This window comes from Schistocerca cancellata, chromosome 1, assembly GCF_023864275.1.
Source record: "Schistocerca cancellata isolate TAMUIC-IGC-003103 chromosome 1, iqSchCanc2.1, whole genome shotgun sequence".
NCBI lineage: Eukaryota > Metazoa > Arthropoda > Insecta > Orthoptera > Acrididae > Schistocerca > Schistocerca cancellata.
The window spans coordinates 1,161,158,676-1,161,176,234 of record NC_064626.1 but is presented as its reverse complement, the minus strand read 5'-3'; the positions used below and the strand labels follow the sequence as shown (position 1 = coordinate 1,161,176,234).

Sequence of the window (17,559 nt, the reverse complement as noted above, 5' to 3'; positions counted from 1 at the left end):
AGCACACACAGAGTTGCTACATGTCTCTGTGTTTCACATACAAAAATGTGGCAGACATTGTATATGCAGAGCCTGTATCATTACTATTTACAGTGGATTCGGGACCTTCAAGGAGGATATAAAGGTGGACAACTGGAATGTCGTTGTCAGATAATTGCAAATCAGCAGCTAATCTCATCAATACTGTTTACAGATGAAGCCACTTTAACTCATATCACTTTAACTCATAACTGTATCCAATAACACTGATAACTCACATTGTTGCTTCAATGACAACTCACATGCCTTTGTGGAGTCACATTTTCAAGAATGTTTCTCTGTAAATGTGCAGTATGGTATAATAGACAATTAGCTGATTGAGCCTGTTGCATTACCACATTGTCTTGCATGGACCAGTTATTTAGAATTCACTGGAAACTAGCTTCTAGCATTATGGGAAGAGGTTCCTTTGGCTACAAGGGAGAGTACGTTGTTCTGCACATTGTATTAGTTAGGTGAGACATCATATAAACCTAACAATCCCTGAAAGATGGATCAGCAGAAATTTCATGTGTCTTGTCCCTTTTAGATATTTGCCTGTGGTGATGGTTGAAAGGCGAAGTCTACACAGAAAAGGTAACCACGCAAACAGAGAAGAGAGAATTCAAAAGCACTTTTAAGTCATAAGTGGAATTTATTAAAATCAACTTTGAAGTTTATCAATTGTATTTGCGTAAAAACCGTCTGTCAGTATTCTGTTTGAGTTACATTCTAACAGCTGTGCTTCTGTTAACAATAAAACTGGATGCATTGTGATATGGAATGTTTTACTTGAATTAGTCTATACTACCATCTCTTAAAATATGCTCCTCCTGAAATGAGCTGTATATCTGTAGATTTTTTAACTGATAAGTGATTCAGTAATTTCCATACATTTTGCTAGACAGAAATCCATGGCTACAAATATATGCACTCTTAAATGTTTCTGTCTCCCTATTTCTCACCCTCACTGCCCCCCCCCCTCCTCCCCTCCTCCTTACCTGCTCTCTCACTCTCTCTCTCTCTCTCTCTCTCTCTCACACACACACACACACACACACACACACACACACACACACACACACACACACACTCACTCACTCACTCTCTCAACCCTATACACTGTGAAATGGAATGGATGCTTTAGTTGAACAAATTTCAGTGTCAGCTGTCTTTTTATTGGTTTCTATTGGGCTGTTACTGCATCTCAACACAGTTACTCTTTATCTGTCATTACTCACTGCAGTTTGTTTTCTGAAGATACATTATTTTGTTTTGCATTAAATGTTGTTCAACTGTAAAATCATTGTTAACTTTCTGCAGGTTCTTGATGAAAGCATGGGGCCTTGCTGCCAGCAATCAGGCACTGACACCAACGGTGGCTTACTTACGCCAAGCTGTAGGCAGAGGCAGTGAGGGAACCTTTGAGAAAACGATGCAGGGACTCATCCATGCATACTGGCAAGTGGCTGCAGGGTATGTACAGAAAACAATGTTAATGAAGCTTTTACAAAGCATATGGAAGTTATGCTATAAAATACAAACCAGTGTTTGCGACAAAAGTGTTTGTCCTTTGGTTCACTGTAAGCAGTTTCTTGTTTGTAATGGAGCAGTGCTGTAGATGGGACATGGCACAGATACTTTCGTTTCAGGATCATGGGGAAAGCAAAATGGTTTTCAAGGAATTTTTTTCCCTCACATCCACCAGATTAGGACCATGGATAGGTCATTAAATACTTTTTGCATGTGGTTAGAAAATACTACAAACTTTCAAAAAATGTGTAGATTCCACTAGGAACATATTCTGTACCTTGCACCAGGACTAGAAGAAAGTAAGTTTATTAGTCCATCACTGTTGAACTCACTAAAGACAAAGCACAAAAGTAGTGTGCATATAAGAAGGCAGATGGTGGACGATGTGGAGCAAGAGTACACAGTGTACCATGTGACACACTAGCCACTAGTAGTGACACACTAGCCACTAGTATCATCCTGTTGCACTGACCTGTAGCATAAAGTGTGGGATACACTTTGCTTGTAAGGTGATAGCTTTTTTGAAACTGTAGTCTTTATTATGGCTGATATGTGACAAAAAAAAGCAAATAGAAAAATCTTCTGTGTCCAAACACATTTTTACCAGATGGGATGGGAAAGAAAGGGTGATTTTTGGGTACTGCAACAGACAAGATTTGAAAACCTGAGAGTTTAAAGGTGGCTGACAAGGTAATACACAAGACAGAGATTAATGATGAAACATCATGCATGAGTTAATAAGAGTGAAAAGCCAAGCGCATTGTACGTAACAGAGGTAGGAGGGGACGACAAAAAATAGATAAGTCAGAAAATGAAAGATGTAGAAAACTAAAATGGGGTGAAGAAAGGAGTAGCTACTGTGGAGAAATGGAGAGGTGGCGAGAACCTAGGACACGTTGTAGTGTTAGTTCCCACTTGCAGAGTTCTGTAAAACTGGTATCTGAGGGAAGAATCCAGATGGTGTGTGTGTGGTGAAACAGGCACCAAAGTCACAACTGCCATGTTGTAAAGCATGCTCTGCAACAGGATATTGCGTGTTGCCTATGTCCATTCATTCTAACTGATAACTTGGTGGTAGTCACGTCGATGTAAAAGGTCGAACAGTGTTTATGTAACAGCCGGTCTATGACACGTGTCTTTTTACAAGGTTGCTTCCCTTTTGATAGTATATGTTTCCCAGTTACAGGGCTTGTCATGTGAAGACACTACCCTCACATGCTCTCAGATCTCAAAAATTAATTGCCTGGAAATTTATGGTGACACAAAGTTTCAGTGAGAAATTGGTCATGTAAGAAGGGCCCCAGTAAACAGTAAAGAGCAGACGAGTATAAGATATAACCTTAATTAAAGAAATATTGAAGTTATTGTCATTCCAAGAGAGTTACCACACCACATTACCAAGAGAAATTATTTTTAGCATCATCAAAACAGTCCACTTTGTGCCCGTACATTTTCTGTCTTTAATTCCTAACTGAATTCATCAACTTTAAACTTCATCATTAAAGTATCTAATGAAGTAATCAACTTTTTAATTATTCAATGAAGTAATCAATTTCAGTAGATCAATCAATAAAGCACTGATAAACCGGACAGTAATAATCATTAATAAAATTAATGATCTTGTTATCACCATAATCAAAGATGAAATATTGTCATAACACAACAAGAAGACAAGTAATCACAGGCTTAACAAAGCACCCACACAGATAAATAAGTAATCAAAGTGACAGCCATCATCTGTAATTAATGGATTTTTTGAAAGGGGGGGGGGGGGGGGGCAAATGTTATTTCAGTGGCAGTCAGTGCATGAAACAAATACATGAATACATAAATACCTTACATCTTTGCAATATCCAAGAATATTTTTTGTTGCACTTTGGAATCACATTTAATCACTACAGTAGTGGGTACCTAACCAGCAAAGTAAATACATTACACGGGATTCACACCAGTGTCACTGCTCCGCATCATGTTGGTTTGCTGATAAACATCCCGTCGTCCATGGCCTGCTGGGTAGGGTGACTGCACACAGAGATGCTCTGGTGGAGTGGGGGAAGAGGAATTATGATTGCGCTGCTTACAGCGGTGGTGGTAATGTAGCATGGCTGGGCAGAACACTTCACTTTAACCACAACAAAAATAAATGTAATCATCACATGCTCACAGTACAATTAAAAATGGCACAGAGATGAACTTTAAGTACATTCACATTGTAATAATTCCTAAGCAAATTAAGTTTGAAAACCATCACAAGACATATTACATCACAGCACTTGCAAAAAATGAAACTATTCATTAATTCTCTGTTATTAACATCTTAATAACAGAGTACAAAGAAAAAACTCAATCAATATCTTATCCTAACTCACTGGAAAAAAATCCTCAACCAGTCTGTTCTCGTCTTAAAAGGTACGACGTGGGTCTTAATCACTATCGCACTATTCTTCTCCATTTCCTTCCAGCCTCATGTGATACAGTTTAATGTTCTCAACAAGATGAGGTCCAAAATATTTTTCCCATTAAGTTTTTCTATTTCAACAGAGTTGGGTTGTACTATTCTCAAAATTCTAAATGGTCCCAAATAGTAATGTAAAAACTTCATAAATTTTTCCTTTGCTACGGACTATTTAAAATGGTATTGTATTAATAAACAATCTCTGATCTTATACACAACAGGTTTCACTAAATGGTTCTGTCTTTCTTTTCTTGCCCAGGCCATTGTTGTGTAAATAGTTCCGCATAGTCAGCGCGTACACAACTTTCCCATTAGAGCGCGCCCCGCTAAGCACAACAGCACAGGCACAGCGCTCATCTGTCTCCGCACTACGAGATGCCACTGCCATAGAGACGGACCAAATTCTGCTTCCGCCGATCTGCGTATTAATATATAACTCAGCCAATGAGATTGCTGCTAACATAGAACCTTTTCTCCTCACGGATCACACTCGAGCAGTGATACATGAAATCGCGAGGTATTATAATGAGTGTACAGACCTCCGATTAGTCAGTCTGCATTTGTCTGCACCAGTCTGTACCAGTCTATAGTCAAGTTTCAGTCTGCCCTAATAAGATTACCATATTCCTGTACACAGCCATGAAGATAAATGCATAGACACTTTTGTCAAGTATCAGAGTTATATGTGAGAATAAGATTAACGTACCAATACCAATACCCCCTCCCCCCCTTGAACCATTGACCTTGCCGTTGGTGGGGAGGCTTGCGTGCCTCAACGATACAGATAGCCGTACTGTAGGTGCAACGACAATGGAGGGGTATCTGTTGAGAGGCCAGACAAATGTGTGGTTCCTGAAGAGGGGCAGCAGCCTTTTCAGTAGTTGCAGGGGCAACAGTCTGGATGATTGACTGATCTGGCCCTGTAACACTAACCAAAACGGCCTTGCTGTTTTGGTACTGCGAACGGCTGAAAGCAAGGGGAAACTACAGCCGTAATTTTTCCCAAGGGCATGCAGCTTTACTGTATGATTAAATGATGATGGTGTCCTCTTGGGTAAAATATTCCGGAGGTAAAATAGTCCCCCATTCGGATCTCTGGGCAGAGACTACTCAAGAGGACATCGTTATCAGGAGAAAGAAAACTGGCGTTCTACGGATCGGAGCGTGGAATGTCGATCCCTTAATCGGGCAGATAGGTGGTTGTTGTTGTTGTTGTTGTTGTTGTTGTTGTTGTGGTGGTCTTCAGTCCTGAGACTGGTTTGATGCAGCTCTCCATGCTACTCTATCCTGTGCAAGCTTCTTCATCTCCCAGTACCTACTGCAACCTACATCCTTCTGAATCTGCTTAGTGTATTCATCTCTTGGTCTCCCCCTACGATTTTTACCCTCCACGCTGCCCTCCAATACTAAATTGGTGATCCCTGGATGCCTCAGAACATGTCCTACCAACCGATCCCTTCTTCTGGTCAAGTTGTGCCACAAACTTCTCTTCTCCCCAATCCTATTCAATACTTCCTCATTAGTTACATGATCTACCCATCTAATCTTCAGCATTCTTCTGTAGCACCACATTTCGAAAGCTTCTACCGTATTTACTCGAATCTAAGCCGCACTCGAATCTAAGCCGCACCTGAAAAATGAGACTCGAAATAAAGGAAAAAAAAATTTCCCGAATCTAAGCCGCACCTGAAATTTGAGACTCGAAATTCAAGGGGAGAGAAAAGTTTTAGGCCGCATCTCCAAATCGAAACAAAGTTGGTCCATTGTAATATGATTGACAATTTGGCCGAATGAATGACGATACAGCTACAGCAGTTTGGTTCGAGTTGTAAGCTTAGCAGTTAAGCTTCACCACGTAGCCATTGCTATGCGTCAGGCGCTCCGTCCGTATTTATACGGATACCCTTCCTTTTTCACGTGCTTCGTCTGTTTTGAATCGATTGCTTATTTTGCTTTGATCTGATAAATGCCGTTTTCTTTGTTATAGGTGTTTGCGTCACTCTTAAGCTAAAAATGCATTACTGCACTGTGTCATGCATTGTTTGTCGCATTCTGATAGTGCTTTTGTGCACGCTACCGCCACTTACAATTAAAAAAAAAAACAGAGAGAGAGAGAGAGAGAGAGAGAGAGAGAGAGAGAGAGAGAGAGAGAGAGAGAGAGAGGAATTGTCTCATTAGCGAAACAATGGCAAGAGACTGCTATTTGTTGTTACTTACACTGCTGCTTTCTTTAATAATGATCAACAAGAATCAAATAATAGACTGCGTATGATAGAACATGTTCTGAACAAGAGTTTGTGAAAGTTTTTCTCCGTTTGAAAATCTTTGCGGCCGGTTCTTTATTACATCAAATTCTGCACAGAAATTACAGTCATCTTAGATTTAAAAATTTAGTCACTTGCCGTGCTTCATTTCTGACTGTATCACTATTAGACATAGAATAATACGAATATAAACATGACATGATATGTATATTCTTCCACGTTTGCTGTTGTCTCACTCTATAGTTTCGTAGTTTATTAGGCAGACATGATTTAAATGAGATAGCAGCAAACACGAAAGAATACATGGCAAAATGTTTATATTCATATTATTCTTATGGTGAAGAGAATACTGTATGTGATTCAAATTTCATCAGGTTCCTATTAGCAACCATCTCTTCTCACAGATAGGAAAAAATTCAGAACGTAGAGTTGGCCATATTGACAAACATCCCAAACAGTCTTGCCAGTCAGATTTTCGTAGTACACTGAAATTGTGCTACATTCGAAGATGAACAATACGGAATTTGTATTTACTTCGTTGGATAATGTATGAAAATGCAGTGGTCGAAACTCGCGGCGGAGAAAAAAAATCTCGTCTTCCACTTTTTAAAAAAAAAAATTATTTACTGACGCACAGGTTTTGGCGCCAGTATTTATCTTTGTGCCTACAAAGTATGCTTGCGTAGCGCTACATGTATTCGCTGGCAGAATTTAGTTGTGGCGGCACGTACGAACATTTTTCATAACTTTCGCTAGCTTTGCACTCGATTCTAAGCCGCAGGCGGTTTTTTGGATTACGAAAACCGGAAAAAAAGTGCGGCTTAGATTCGAGTAAATACGGTATTCTCTTCTTGTTCAAACTATTTACCGTCCATGTTTCGCTTCCATACATGGCTACACTCCATACAAATATTTTCAGAAATGACTTCCTGACACTTAAATCTATACTCGACGTTAATCAATTTCTCTTCTTCAGAAACGCTTTCCTTGCCATTGCCAGTCTACATTTTATATCCTCTCTACTTCGACCATCATCAGTTATTTTGCTCCCCAAATAGCAAAACTCTTTTACTACTTTAAGTGTCTCATTTCCTAATCTAATACCCTCAACATCACCCGACTTAATTCGACTACATTCCATTATCCTCGTTTTGCTTTTGTTGATGTTCGTCTTATATCCTCCTTTCAAGACACTGTCCATTCCGTTCAACTGCTCTTCCAAGTCCTTTGCTGTCTCTGACAGAATTACAATGTCATCGGCGAACCTCAAAGTTGTTATTTCTTCTCCATGGATTTTAATACCTACTCCAAATTTTTCTTTTGTTTCCTTTACTGCTTGCTCAATATACAGATTGAATAACATCGGGGAGAGGCTACAACCCTGTCTTACTCCCTTCCCAACCACTGCTTCCCTTTCATGTCCCTCGACTCTTATAACTGCCATCTGGTTTCTGTACAAATTGTAAATAGCCATTCGCTCCCTGTATTTTACCCCTGCCACCTTTAGAATTTGAAAGAGAATATTCCAGTCAACATTGTCAAAAGCTTTCTCTAAGTCTACAAATGCTAGAAACGTAGGTTTGCCTTTCCTTAATCTTTCTTCTAAGATAAGTCGTAAGGTCAGTATTGCCTCACGTGTTCCAGTATTTCTACGGAATCCAAACTGATCTTCCCCGAGGTCGGCTTCTACTAGTTTTTCCATTCGTCTGTAAAGAATTCGTGTTAGTATTTTGCAGCTGTGGTTTATTAAACTGATTGTTCGGTAATTTTCACATCTGTCAACACCTGCTTTCTTTGGGATTGGAATTATTATATTCTTCTTGAAGTCTGAGGGTATATCGCCTGTTTCATACATCTTGCTCACCAGATGGTAGAGTTTTGTCAGGACTGACTCTCCCAAGGCCGTCAGTAGTTCCAATGGAATGTTGTCTACTCTGGGGGCCTTGTTTCGACTCAGGTCTTTCAGTGCTCTGTCAAACTCTTCACGCAGTATCGTATCTCCCATTTCATCTTCATCTACATCCTCTTCCATTTCCATGATATTGTCCTCAAGTACATCGCCCTTGTATAGACCCTCTATATACTCCTTCCACCTTTCTGCCTTCCCTTCTTTGCTTAGAACTGGGTTTCCATCTGAGCTCTTGATGTTCATACAAGTGGTTCTCTTATCTCCAAGGTCTCTTTAATTTTCCAGTAGGCAATATCTATCTTACCCCTATTGAGATAAGCCTCTACATCCTTACATTTGTCCTCTAACCATCCCTGCTTAGCCATTTTGCACTTCCTGTCGATCTCATTTTTGAGACGTTTATATTCCTTTTTGCCTGCTTCATTTACTGCATTTTTATATTTTCTCCTTTCATCAATTAAATTCAATATTTCTTCTGTTACCCAAGGATTTCTATTAGCCCTCGTCTTTTTACCTACTTGATCCTCTGCTGCCTTCACTACTTCATCCCTCAAAGCTACCCATTCTTCTTCTACTGTATTTCTTTCTCCCATTCCTGTCAATTGTTCCCTTATGCTCTTCCTGAAACTCTGTACAACCTCTGGTTCTTTCAGTTTATCCAGGTCCCATCTCCTTAAATTCCCACCTTTTTGCAGTTTCTTCAGTTTTAATCTACATGTCATAACCAATAGATTGTGGTCAGAGTCCACATCTGCCCCTGGAAATGTCTTACAATTTAAAACCTGGTTCCTAAATCTCTGTCTTACCATTATATAATCTATCTGATACCTTTTAGTATCTCCAGGGTTCTTCCATGTATACAACCTTCTATCATGATTCTTAAACCAAGTGTTAGCTATGATTAAGTTGTGCTCTGTGCAAAATTCTACCAGGCGGCTTCCTCTTTCATTTCTTAGCCCCAATCCATATTCACCTACTACGTTTCCTTCTCTCCCTTTTCCTACACTTGAATTCCAGTCACCCATGACTATTAAATTTTCGTCTCCCTTAACTATCTGAATAATTTCTTTTATTTCATCATACATTTCTTCAATTTCTTCGTCATCTGCAGAGCTAGTTGGCATATAAACTTGTACTACTGTAGTAGGTGTGGGCTTCGTATCTATCTTGGCCACAATAATGCGTTCACTATGATGTTTGTAGTAGCTTACCCGCATTCCTATTTTCCTATTCATTATTAAACTTACTCCTGCATTACCCGTATTTGACTTTGTGTTTATAACCCTGTAGTCACCTGACCAGAAGTCTTGTTCCTCCTGCCACCGAACTTCACTAATTCCCACTATATCTAACTTTAACCTATCCATTTTTCTTTTCAAATTTTCTAACCTGCCTGCCCGATTAAGTGATCTGACATTCCACGCTCCGATCTGTAGAACGCCAGTTTTCTTTCTCCTGATAACAACGTCCTCTTGAGTAGTCCTCGCCCGGAGATCCGAATGGGGGACTATTTTACCTCTGGAATATTTTACCCAAGAGGACGCCATCATCATTTAATCATACAGTAAAGCTGCATGCCCTCGGGAAAAATTACGGCCGTAGTTTCCCCTTGCTTTCAGCCGTTCGCAGTACCAGCACAGCAAGCCCGTTTTGGTTATTGTTACAAGGCCAGATCAGTCAATCATCCAGACTGTTGCCCCTGCAACTACTGAATAGGCTGCTGCCCCTCTTCAGGAACCACACGTTTGTCTGGCATCTCAACAGATACCCCTCTGTTGTGGTTGTACCTACGGTGCAGCTATCTGTATCAGTGAGGCACGCAAGCCTCCCCACTGACGGCAAGGTCCGTGGTTCATGGCAGGGGGGGGGGGGGGGGGGCAGATAGGTTAGAAAATTTAAAAAGGGAAATGGATAGGTTAAAGTTAGATATAGTGGGAATTAGTGAAGTTCGGTGGCAGGAGGGACAAGACTTTTGGTCAGGTGAATACAGGGTTATAAATACAAAATCAAATAGGTGTAATACAGGAGTAGGTTTAATAATGAATAAAAAATAGGAGTGCTGATAAGCCACTACAAACAGCATAGTGAATGCATTATTGTGGCCAAGATAGACATGAAGCCCACACCTACCACAGTAGTACAAGTTTATATGCCAACTAGCTCTGCAGAGGATGAAGAAGTTGATGAAGTGTATGATGAGATAAAAGAAATATTTCAGGTAGTGAAGGGAGATGAAAATTTAATAGTCATGGGTGACTGGAATTTGGTAGTAGGAAAAGGAAGAGAAGGAAACGTAGTAGGTGAATATGGATTGGGGCTAAGAAATGAAAGAGGAAGCCGCCTGGTAGAATTTTGCTCAGAGCATAACTTAATCATCGCTAACACTTGGTTCAAGAAACATGAAAGAAGGTTGTATACATGGAAGAATCCTGGAGATACTAAAAGGTTTCAGACAGATTATATAATGGTAAGACAGAGATTTAGGAACCAGATTTAAATTATAAGACATTTCCCGGGGCAGATGTGGACTCTGACCACAATTTATTGGTTATGAACTGTAGATTAAAACTGAAGAAACTGCAAAAAGGTGGGAATTTAAGGAGATGGGACCTGGATAAACTGACTAAACCAGAGGTTGTACAGAGTTTCAGGGAGAGCATAAGGGAACAATTGACAGGAATGGGGGAAAGAAATACAGTAGAAGAAGAATGGGTAGCTCTGAGGGATGAAGTAGTGAAGGCAGCAGAGGATCAAGTAGGTAAAAAGATGAGGGCTAGTAGAAATCCTTGGGTGACAGAAGAAATACTGAATTTAATTGATGAAAGGAGAAAATACAAAAATGCAGCAAGTGAAGCAGGCAAAAAGGAATACAAGCATCTCAAAAATGAGATTGACAGGAAGTGCAAAATGGCTAAGCAGGGATGGCTAGAGGACAAATGTAAGGATGTAGAGGCTTATCTCATGAGGGGTGAGATAGATACTGCCTACAGGAAAATTAAAGAGACCTTTGGAGAATAGAGAACCACTTGCATGAAAATCAAGAGCTCAGATGGAAACCCAGTTCTAAGCAAAGAAGGGAAAGCAGAAAGGTGGAAGGAGTATATAGAGGGCCTGTACAGGGGTGATGTTCTTGAGGACAATATTATGGAAATGGAAGAGGAGGTAGATGAAGATGAAATGGGAGATATGATACTGCGTGAAGAGTTTGACAGAGCACTGAAAGACCCAAGTCGAAACAAGACCCCGGGAGTAGAAAATCTTCCATTAGAACTACTGACAGCCTTGGGAGATCCAGTCCTGACAAAACTCTACCATCTGGTGAGCAAGATGTATGAGACAGGCGAAATTCCCTCAGACTTCAAGAAGAATATAATAATTCCAATCCCAAAGAAAGCAGGTGTTGACAGATGTGAAAATGACCGAAGTATCAGTTTAATAAGTCACAGAAGCAAATTACTAACAGGAATTCTTTACAGATGAATGGAAAAACTGGTAGAAGCCAACCTCGGGGTCGAGCAGTTTTGATCCCGTAGAAATGTTGAAACACGTGAGGCAATACTGACCCTACGACTTACCTTAGAAGAAAGATTAAGAAAATGCAATCCTACGTTTCTAGCATTTGTCGACTTAGAGAAGGCTTTTGACAATGTTGACTGGAATACTCTCTTTCAAATTCTGAAGGTGGCAGGCGTAAGATACAGGGAGCGAAAGGCTATTTACAATTTGTACAGAAACCAGATGGCAGTTGTAAGAGTCGAGGGACATGAGAGGGAAGCATTGGTTGGGAAGGGAGTGAGACAAGGTTGTAGCCTCTCCCCGATGCTATTCAAGCTGTATATTAAGCAAGCAGTAAAGGAAATGAAAGAAAAGTTCGGAGTAAGTATTAAAATCCATGGAGAAGAAATAAATACTTTGAGGTTCGCCGATGACATTGTAATGCTGTCAGAGACAGCAAAGGACTTGGAAGAGCATTTGAACGGAATGGACAGTGCCTTGAAAGGAGGGTATAAGATGAACATCAACAAAAGCAAAACAAGGATAATAGAATGTAGTCGAATTAAGTCGGGTGATGCTGTGGGTATTAGATTTGGAAATGAGACACTTAAAGTAGTAAAGGAGTTTTGCTATTTGGGGAGCAAAATAACTGACGATGGTCGAAGTAGAGAGGATATAAAATGTAGACTGGCAATGGCAAGGAAAGCATTTCTGAAGAAGAGAACTTTGTTAACATCAAGTATAGATTTAAGTGTCAGGAAGTAGTTTCTGAAAGTATTTGTATGGAGTGTAGCCATGTATGTTAGTGAAACATGCGCGATAAATAGTTTGGACAAGAAGAGAATAGAAGCTTTCGAAATGTGGTGCTACAGAAGAATGCTGAAGATTAGATGGGTAGATTATATAACTAATTAGGAGGTATTGAATAGGAGTGGGGAGAAGAGAAGTTTGTGGCACAACTTGACTAGAAAAAGGGATTGGTTGGTAGGACATGTTCTGAGGCATCAAAAGCTCCCCAATTTAGTACTGGAGGGCAGGGTGGAGGGTAAAAATTGTAGAGGGAGACCAAGAGATGAATACACTAAGTTGATTCAGAAGGATGCAGGCTGCAGTAGGTACTGGGAGATGAAGAAGCTTGCACAGGATAGAGTAGCATGGAGAGCTGCATCAAACCAGTCTCAGGACTGAAGACCATAACAACAACAACAACCAATACCAAAGGAACTTCAGATTGTCAATTGTAAATAGCATCCAGAACCAAGTTACAAAATTTTTATGCTTGTTATTATTTTAATTAATGTGTGTGAAAATCAATCAAGTTCTGTTCCAAGTTTGTCACCGTCAATCTGCTACTCTAAGCGTGCAACTGGCATTTCTATCATCTGACCTAACGGCAGAAGATAAACACGCTACGATAAGACCACAAGACACATTGCTCACACTCGCCTACTTCGTTAGAGCGACAAGTCAAATAATCTGATGGTGTGTGTACTGAAGGTCTTACAGTACGCACACCACAGTCATCCATTTGCTTCAGAGCTGTCTGTTGCTGCTGCGCCCCCCCTCCCCTTTTTTTTGCCCCCCAGCCATCAATTCACTTTGTGATGGAAAATAAATAAATTCATTGAAGATATTGTCAGGTCCTTTACCATGCAAAACGGTACAAGCTGGAATACCAGCACTATCATGGATTAAGCTATTCATTACCTCTTCAAAGTCGGACAACTTATTGATCCAATTAATGTGCTTCCTTCCGCAATATGCTCTAAACAGTCGTCCAAGTATGCGCATTGTATGTCTGTTGGGTTTGATGCAGGTCTGTATGTTTACGAAGCAATGTGGCGAATTCTTTCCTCTTCAATAAATGATTTCCATACCTTAGAATGAAATTACAGTCTGTTATCTGTCAAAATACTGCACAGTCGAATGGTATTCAGAAAGTAACCTTCCTTCAATTTCTTAATGACAATCTTACTGTTAATTTTTCTTAGTGGGAAGAAATGAACAAATTTTGAAAATAATTCGATGATGACTATGTATGAAGTTTCCATGAGACTTTGGAAGAAGTCAAAGAAGATTTAACCCAATAATCTCACCCATTTTATGTGGCAAAACGTTGTACATAAGTCCTTTATGTTGCGTTGTAGATATTTTGGTATACTGACATAAGTCATATTCTTTAATACTCTGCCAACTCACTGAGATGTCGTTGAAAGTCACTTGTTTTTCAAATTGCTGTAAGCATTTCTTCAGACCAAAATTTCCAAAACCATAGTGGATGTATTTAATTAGAACATTAATCAGTCATATGCTGTGGTACGCAAAGCCTCCATTCTTCGGAGTTCAAGCCTGTTCTTCTGTACAAGATAACACATTCAAACTATGGAAAATCCAGGATGGAATGTAACAATATTATGAAAAGGATAGTTGCTACTCAACATATAGTGGAGTGGCTTCAGCTGCCAGAAACTGTGGTCATGTGTGTGGAAGTTCCGTGTGTGTGTGTGTGTGTGTGTGTGTGTGTCTGACATCTATTTTTGACAAAATCCTTGTTTCCCAAAAGTTTATTTAATAGTTTTGAATTTTAACTTCTGCTACATCAGAATATATTCTCTTTACCGTTTTTAGTACCTCATCCGCCTCTTGCTCTGCTTTGATATTACATAAAAAGGAACAAACTTTTGATTCTCCTTCAAATCCTTTCATGAAATTAATTTTGATGTCCTTCACATGTGGTGTATCTGTACAAACATTTTTCATATTTTGAGGAAGATGTGTCAGAGCATCAGCTACCACATTTGTTTCACCAGGAATGTAGTGAATCTCAAAACTGTATTCATGCAGAGCGACAGCCCATCTGGCAAGACAATTAAGAAATAATTTACAGTGCAGAAGGAGAGATAATGCCATATGATCTGTCCGTACAATAGTACGCCGTCCCAGAAGAAAATAGTGGAATCGTTCAAAGCCCCCAAATAATTGCAAGCACTTCTCTTTCTGTCACTGTATATTTTCTCTCCCATGCTGTCAAAACATGACTTGTAAACGTCAACTGTACAGTTCTGTTCTTTACCATCTTCAATGATTATTTGATATAGAACAACACCAAGACCACACTCACTGGATCTGTTCTAAGATAAAATGGTTCATTAAGGTCAGGCTGGTGTAATAGTGGAGCTTCCAAAAGTTGTTACTGTATCTCATCAAATGCTTCTTGTTATTCAGTCCCCCAGCTCCAAACAGAGTTCTTCTTGATTAATGACAGTAACGCAGATGATGACTGACAATGTCCTTTCAGAAATCAACAATAATACCCATAGAACCTAAGAAAAGATTGAAGTTATTTCTCAGATGTTGACACAGGAAAACTGCATACAGCTTGTAATTTCTGTGGATCTGGTTTACAATTAATAAAAGTTCTGGGTTATTATGCCTTGCTCGAATGGATTTCATGTGTTTCAATCCCTGTTGATGAGATAACACATCTAAAAATTAGATTTTCTTTCAAGCGAATTCAGACTTTTGCAAACTGATTGTAACTCCAGCTGATTCAAATGTATTCAAAACTTGATCGAGGATATACATGTGTTCTTCAGAAGATGGAGACGTGATTAAAATCTCATCAGCATACACGATTATGTGCTGTATGAGTTGTTCTCCAAGAATGTCATCTAGAGTTCTTAGAAATGTTGCTGGCAAAATGTTTAAAAGAATGGCATCCATTTGAAACGATAACACCATCCACTGAACAAAAATGCAGCATACTTTCAGCTCCCTTCCTCCAGTTCCAATTGCCAATAGCTACATATGATGTAAGGCTACTAAGGAAACAAGTGCCAGCAAACTTCTGCAAATCTTCTATATTTTTGGGCTGATCCCTGTGGGGCAAAATAATGTAATTAATACCTCGAACCTCCAGCACCAGCCTGATGGATCCATCTTTCTTAACGACTGGATGTATCTGATTGCAATATTCACTATCCAATCTGTCATAGAGATCACCATGTGTTTAATCTCCTCTCCTATGGTCTCTCTTCTAGCTACCATATTTACTCAAATCTAAGCCGCACTCGAATCTAAGCTGCACCTGAAAAATGAGACTCGAAATAAAGGAAAAAAAAAAATTCCCAAATCTAAGCCGCACCTGAAATTTGAGACTCGAAATTCAAGGGGAGAGAAAAGTTTTAGGCCGCACCTCCAAATCGAAACAAAGTTGGTCCATTGTAATATGAGACACAATTTAGGTCGAATGAATGACGATACAGCTACAGTAGTTTGGGTCGAGTCGAAAGCTTAGCAGTTAAGCTTTACCAGGTAGCCATTGCTATGTGTCACGCGCTCCGTCCGTATTTATACGGATACCCGTCCTTTTTCACGTGCTTCGTCTGGTTTGAATCGATTGCCTATTTTGCTTTGATCTGATAAGTGCCGTTTTCTATGTTATAGGTGTTTACGTCAGTCACTCGAAGCTGAAAATGCATTACTATACTGTGTCATGCATTGTTTGTCGCATTCTGATAGTGTGTGTTTACGGCCTGTTGCTGCTCGCGGCATGGCAGGCTTTTGTGCGCGCTACCGCCGCCTACAATTTAAAAAAGAGAGGAATCGTCTCATTAGCGAAACAATGGCAAGAGACTGCTATTTGTTGTTACATAGACTGCTGCTTTCTTTGATAATGATCAACAAGAACCAAATAATAGACTGCGTATGATAGAACATGTTCTGAACGAGAGTTTGGCGAAAATTTTTCTCCGTTTGAAAATCTTTGCGGCCGCTTCTTTAGTACATCAAATTCTGCACAGAAATTAGTCATCTTAGATTTAAAAATCTAGTCAGTTGCCGTGCTTCATTTCTGACTGTATCACTATTAGGCATAAGAGTAATACGAATATAAACATGACACGATACGTATATTCTTCCGCGTTTGCTGTTGTCTCACTCTAGTTTCGTAGTTTATTTGGTAGACAGGATTTAAATGAGATAGAAGCAAACACGAAAGAATACATGGCAAAATGTTTATATTCGTATTATTCTTATGGTGAAGAGAATACTGCATGTGATTCACATTTCATTAGGTTCCTATTAGCAACCATCTCTTCTCACAGTAGGAAAAAATTCAGAACGTAGAGTTGGCCATATTGACAAAAATCCCAGTGTTACCAGTCGGATTTTCGTAGTAATTTGAAATTCGAAGATGAACAATACGGAATTTGTATTTACTTCGTTGGATTGTGTATGAAAAAGCAGTGGTCGAAACTCGGGCGGAGAAAAAAAGCTCGTCTTCCAATTTTTTTTTTAAATTTTATTTACTGACGCAGAGGTTTTGGCGCCAGTATTTATCTTTGTGCCTACAAAGGATGCCTGTGTAGCGCTACATATATTCGACGGCAGAAGTTAGTTGTGGCGGCACCTATCAACATTTTTCAGAACTTCCGCTTGCTTTGCACTCGATTCTAAGCCGCAGGCGGTTTTTTGGATTACAAAAACCGGAAAAAAAGTGCGGCTTAGATTCGAGTAAATACGGTAATGGTATCAAATATGATTTAATTTTAAATGGCTCATGCGGCCACACTTTAATATGATATTTACATCCCTTCAATAAATCCTTGTTTACTTGAAAATACTTTGGCATGCACATACATAAAACTTCTTGTAATTCCTCTCAATAAGAAGCTGGCAAGTTACTAAGTCATCTATTTTTTCCTGAAGTTTTGATGTGACGTCTCGAACTATTTCTTCCTTTCCTCTAGACACATTTTCTTTCATGTACACTGGTGCTTCAATATTATCTATTTTGTTTTGAATCACACTAATTCCTAATCCTGCAGACATGTCTCCTTTTCTTCTACTAAACTGATGAAACAAGCCTCCAATTCATCATTCCC

At 39.5% G+C, this 17,559-nt stretch overlaps 1 protein-coding gene across 1 annotated transcript in view; it reads left to right on the top strand.

Moving 5' to 3' along the window:
- Positions 1 to 17,559, top strand: part of LOC126093545 (probable peroxisomal acyl-coenzyme A oxidase 1) — a 96,486-nt gene that overhangs the window by 66,762 nt on the left and 12,165 nt on the right. Inside the window, exon 10 of the mRNA XM_049908728.1 lies at positions 1,342 to 1,494. Coding sequence (XP_049764685.1) covers positions 1,342 to 1,494 — 153 coding nt within the window. The remainder of the gene's footprint in view (positions 1 to 1,341; positions 1,495 to 17,559) is intronic.